This window comes from Myotis lucifugus, unplaced genomic scaffold (assembly GCF_000147115.1).
Source record: "Myotis lucifugus unplaced genomic scaffold, Myoluc2.0 scaffold_16, whole genome shotgun sequence".
NCBI lineage: Eukaryota > Metazoa > Chordata > Mammalia > Chiroptera > Vespertilionidae > Myotis > Myotis lucifugus.
The window spans coordinates 1,488,262-1,493,698 of record NW_005871064.1 but is presented as its reverse complement, the minus strand read 5'-3'; the positions used below and the strand labels follow the sequence as shown (position 1 = coordinate 1,493,698).

At 54.4% G+C, this 5,437-nt stretch overlaps 1 protein-coding gene across 20 annotated transcripts in view; it reads right to left on the bottom strand.

Moving 5' to 3' along the window:
- The window catches only part of LOC102422049 (methyl-CpG-binding domain protein 1), a 41,209-nt gene extending 36,096 nt beyond the window's left edge, over nt 1-5,113 (bottom strand). For 2 of the 20 annotated variants that reach the window (XM_014452505.2, XM_023750823.1), the window contains exons 1-2: nt 4,311-4,719; nt 2,849-2,983 (exon numbers count right to left, since the gene is read on the bottom strand). In XM_014452505.2, the coding sequence (XP_014307991.1) occupies nt 2,849-2,958 (110 nt within the window). In that variant the 5' untranslated portion in view covers nt 2,959-2,983; nt 4,311-4,719. Of the gene's footprint in view, nt 1-2,848; nt 3,019-4,310 lie in introns of all 20 variants that reach the window. The other 18 variants (XM_023750818.1, XM_023750822.1, XM_023750817.1 and 15 more) reach the window with 14 other exon arrangements.
- Nucleotides 5,114-5,437: the final 324 nt, after the last annotated feature.

The following is a 5,437-nucleotide window of genomic DNA, read 5'->3' as shown; positions in this document are numbered from 1 at the left end:
AAAACTGTGACATTCACTGATATTGAACTTTGCCCCATTAGGTATTGAACTCAATTGTTATCTTAACCTAATTAGGGTAAAATCTCTGATCCTTTACAGTTCTTGATAATTGCACTTACATTTATAAATGTTGAAAGTTTTATATGCTAAAAATATGTGAATAAGTGTAAAATTAAATATAAGTAAATGTAAATATATTTGTAATTTTATTATTCCTCCAGAAAAAAACAACTTAGACAAAGTTCAAGAAGAGAGTAGGAAATTTAATAACTAGTATATCACAAATACATCTTAAATCCTTATGCGTAAATTGTTTATAAGTATGTATGTTTATGAATTATAGTCAAATTTCATTATTCCTGGTAGTTATGTTCTATAAAGTCAGCTTGAACACTGCATTAGTGAATATAGAACCACTGCTCCTAGTAGAACTACAGGTTGAGTTCCTATGAGCCTGTGGTCACAATATTTTTGTAAACTAATCCTATGTAAGCTTTTTGTACGTGTGTTTCTGTGTAAAGACACCCTAGTTAATATATTCTTCTTATAAATAACTAACTGTGTGGTCTTTGAATGATGTAAAGCCAGAAGCTTTGAAGCCCATCTGCATTATATAGCTTTCTTTGCCAATGTCCTTGTAACACAATCCAGTCTCATCAGCATTGAAAATCTACTCTTCTGTATAACTGCTTTCCCACAGAACACTTGGCAGGTATTTTTTAAAATCTTCCGCAGACTTCTAATCTGCAGGACCTGCCTTGCATGCAAATTTAACATTTTTCACAATATATCACCTTTGAAATGTTTGAGATAGCCAGCACTAGTGGCAACAGGTTTAACATTTTCCTAAACTGGAGCAATATGATTGTCACTGTTCTGGGCTTTCAGCCTCATAATGCTGCCCACTACACTTTATTGGTCAGCATCTCATAGAGCCACACAGTTAGCCAGTCTTCCACCTTTTCCTTAGCTTCATCACGTACTATAGATATTACTTTCGCGCTTTCTGAAGCAGCCTCATGTACAAATTGGCAAATTTCCTCTTCTTTTTCTAGATGTACCACACTTTTGATTCACTGACATTGAACTCACAGCTGACAATACTGCAACTCAAGCCTGAATGAAGTTTAACACTAGAGGCCTAGTGCACGAAAATTTGTGCACTCGGGGGGGTCCCTCAGCCCGGCCTGTGCCCTCTCGCAGTCTGGGACCCCTTGGGGCATGTCCACCTGCTGGCTTAGGCCCGCTCCCCGGGGGATTGGGCCTAAGCTGGCAGTCAGACATCCCTCTGGCAGCCTGGCAGCCCTCGGGGGATGTCCACTTGCCAGCGGGGACCAGGCCTAAGCTGCAGTCGGACATCCTTAGCGCTGCTGAGGAGGCAGGAGAGGCTCCCGCCACCACCACTGTGCTGGCAGCCATGAGCCTGGCTTGTGGCTGAGCAGAGCTCCCCCTGTGGGAGCACACTGACCACCAGGGGGCAGCTCCTGCATTGAGCGTCTGCCCCCTGGTGGTCAGTGTGTGTCATAGTAATCAGTCATTCCCAGTCTTTCTGCTGTTAGGGTCAATTTGCATATTACCCTTTTATTATATGCCTGGTGCATGTGTGGGGGCTGGCTGGTTTGCCCTGAAGGGTGTCCCGGATCAGGGTTGGGGTCCCACTGGGGTGGCTGGCCAGCCTGGGTGAGGGGCTGAGGGCCATTTTCAGGTTGGCCACACCCCCTTCAGGGAGGTGGGTCCTGCTAGGGTGCCTGGCCAGCCTGGGTGAGTGGCTGATGGCTGTTTGCAGGCTGGCTACAGCCCCTTCAGGGTGGACGTCCCTGCTGGGGTGTCTGGGCAGCCTGGGTGAGGGGCTGAGGGCTGTTTGCAGGCTGGTCAAGCCCCCCGGCAGGGACCCTCACCCCTTGACAGTGTGGCCAGCCTAGGTGAGGGGCTGATGGCTGTTTGTAGGCTGGCCACAGCCCCTTCAGGGTGGGGGTCCCCGCTGGGGTGCCTGGCCAGCCTGGGTGAGGGGCTGATGGCAGTTTGCAGGCTGGCCACAGCCCCTTCAGGGTGGAGGTCCCCGCTGGGGTGCCTGGCCAGCCTGGGTGAGTGGCTGATGGCTGTTTTCAGGCTGGCCACAGCCCCCAGCCACCCAAGCTCCCAGTGGAGGCTAGCTGGAAGCAGGTATCTGGGATTTATTTGTCTTCTATAATTGAAACTTTGTTGCCATGAGTGGAGGCCACAGCCGGCTCAGGGCTGGCGGGAAGCTTGGCTTCCTCCATCGCCCAGGCAACGAAGCCTCCTCCTTGCTCCAGCTCCGTGGCTGCCGGCCGTCATCTTGGTTGGGTTAATTTGCATATAGTCACTCTGATTGGCTGGTGGACGTCCCTTAGAGCATAGCAAAGGTACGGTCAATTAGCATATTTGTCTTTTATTAGTGTAGATGTATTTTCTCTTATAGCACATCACAAACTTCTTGCACTTAGAACACTAGATAGCACTTCAGCACTATGCTTGGGGGGCCATTGCAAACAGCACAAAAACTTGAAAAACACAGCACTAAGTAGACCATGAAAAGGACTTGTTTATAGTATAACTGCTGGAATAGAAGCCTTTGTTCAACCTGGGAACAGGTGCATCAGGCTACTTAAATTGTTCTTGCTGCTCTTTGCATGTCTACCAATGACCATGAAAACATAGCTGTTTGGGGGTACAAATTGTAGGGAGTAGGTGAATTTGCAAATATGGAATCTGCAAATAATCAAATGTATATGCATGATTTTAGCCCCACCCATAAATTTAACCACAACCCAATTTCACTCTGCCTAACCAAGCTAAGTCCTACCCCTGCCCACAACCCAACCAGTACCTCTGGTAATAGGTGTCTGAGCGTCCGCAGGTGGCACCTGACTTTCGAAAAACCTCACGACGCTTCCAGCCGGGGCCCAGGGCTGGGCAGTCCAGCCACTCCTCAGCCATGGGAGCCACAGGAAGGAGCAGGGGCCTGCAACATGGAGGGGGCAATGGGAGAAACGGAGCCTGTCGGCGGGGACATGCTGTGCCCCAGGCCACGTAAACCACTGGTATCTATTAATACTTGTGCAAAACCAGCGACCTGCCACAGGCAACTGGCCAATATAAGGAAGAGGAACCCCCATTCCCACCAATTCTTCCCTGTCCTGGGCCCAGGCACTTGCCATTCGTCATTCTCTAGACCTGGAAGCCCCATCCTCAACCCAAGGGTTCTCCCACCTCACTTTCAGTGGGTCGGTTCCTCCCCATCCTTCGCCTGAGAGCCTGTCATTTCTCCCCACTGCCCACCTGGCAACCTTTCGCTCTTCCTCCTTACTTCTCCCTGTCCTTGGCCCAACAGCCACTCTCTGTCTTGGATCTACTGGCTCCCTATTCCTCCCTTTGTCACCGCCATGCTCCCCCTCCTCAGCTCAAGAGGCCCCATTCATCTCGCCCTCGGGCCGCTTTCCCAGCCCTGGACGCCAGTGCCGATTCCCATCCGCTCCGCTGACCCAGGAGTCCCCGGTGTCTCTCCCTCCCTCCTTCCTTCCTACCCTCCTTCCTTCCTTCCGTCTCATGTCCTCTGATCCTGCTCCCTCGCTGCTGCCTCGATTCCCTGTGTCCTCCTCCAGAGTCCCAACTCCTCCACATCCCCAACCTGAACAGCCCGGCTCTCAGGCCTTCTGTGCTCAGCCTGACCGTGTCCCCCGTTGGTCAGTGTTCGGAGCCGCACTCCGCCCGGTCTCAGCTCCGGGGCCCCCCATTCCTCTCCTCGGCGGCTACGAAGCTCTCTCACCCCTTCCCTTCGGCGTACTCGTCCTCAACCCCCCTCACCAGCCCCAGGACCCCGCTTCTCCCCTCGGCATTCTCAGCGCCCGTCAGTCCACTGTTCCTGTCCCCGGACCGTGCTATCTCTGACTGTCAGCCTCCTGACACCCTATCTCTCCTCGTCCTCCATGAGCTATCCTGTCCCTCCCTTTCACGATCCAACGCCCCCAGTCCTCTCCGTCATCCTCCTGAGCGGTCCTCGGTAATCCCCTCGGTTCTGCACGCCCGTTTCTCTCTCTGTAACCGGAGAGGCCCCGATATCACCCCTCATACCCCTAACTCCTGGTCCGGAATCCCGACGCCGCCACTGTCAGCGTCCGGAGCCCCAGTCCTCTCCGTCTTCAGCCTAAACCTCCCCATTCCATCCCCTCCATATTCCGAAGCCGCCATTCCTCCCACTCATCGGCCTGCGGGCCTCCTCCGTCGGCGTAGCGAGCCTCCCTGCTCCACAATCCGCCTGAGCGCTCTCCGCTTCCTCCCCCGACTCTCACCAGCTCGGCACCGAGCCGGTAGCTTTCACAGGTCTAGGTCCGCGGACCCATTACGAGAGTTCCCGCCAGAGGTTCCGGCCTTGCCCAGCTCCTCTTCTTCCTCCTCTGCAGCCGCTCAAGCAGTAGCTGTCGCCGCCGCGGCCGTTCGTTGCACCCGAGACCGGAAATCCGGGGCCCACCCCCAGGGTTCCGCTCCCCGAGAGACGCCTGCGCACGAATGTCCGGCCGGCACTTGCCCTTAGTGGGGAGGATCGCGCGCCTGCGTGCTGAGTCCCGCAGCAGCGCGCGCCCCTGGCCGAGACCGGCTGCGCTTGCGCGCTGCAGCCCAAGTACCCTCGCCTCCCTACCGGAGACCCGCAGCTCCAGCGCTTCACGCCTCGCCAGCCAGCGCGCTCTCCCCACTGCCCCCACCTCCTGTGCGCCTGCGCTCTCCAGTCCCAACCGAAGTGGGCGTGGAGGGTTGGGGCTGGGCCTGCGCTCTCCGGATCCCCGTTGCCTAGGCGGTCTCGACTAAGCGTGACCGGGAGCGATGGAGGGAGGGGGGCGCAGGCTGGGGTGAGCCCGAGCCCTCCTCTCCCACCTCTGCTAGGTCGCGCCTACGCTCTGCAGTGCCTGCCAACATCTCCCCCCGACCACTGCGTCCCGCTCTCTGCCCCCCGCTGAACAGTTGCAGCAGCGCGCGGAGGGTTCAGCGCTTGGCTCCAGCTCCTTCCGCGGGTACTCGGAAGGGGGCGGTGCCGCGCCAGAAGTAAACAAGCGGGTCGGGCCACCAACTGAAGAGACCTGGTCCACCCCGGGAAGGGCGAGCTGTGGGGCCCACTGGACCGGACAACCGGAGAAGGCCGATGAAGTTCCTGGCACAAAGTTAGTGGGGTCCTGCTGCATACATATCCCAGAAATGGGCTTTATGAGAAGAGGGAGCTTTGTGTCCATCATTGAATACACCTCTGGTCTGGAGAGTAGATTTTTTAAAAATTGACTTGAGAGACACAAACATCTATTTGTTCTTCTATTTATGTATGCATTCATTGGCCTTTTTTGTTAATCCTCACCAGAGGATATTTTTCCGTTGATTTTTAGAGCATGGAAGGAGGAAGGGAGAGAAACATCAATGTGAGACACACACA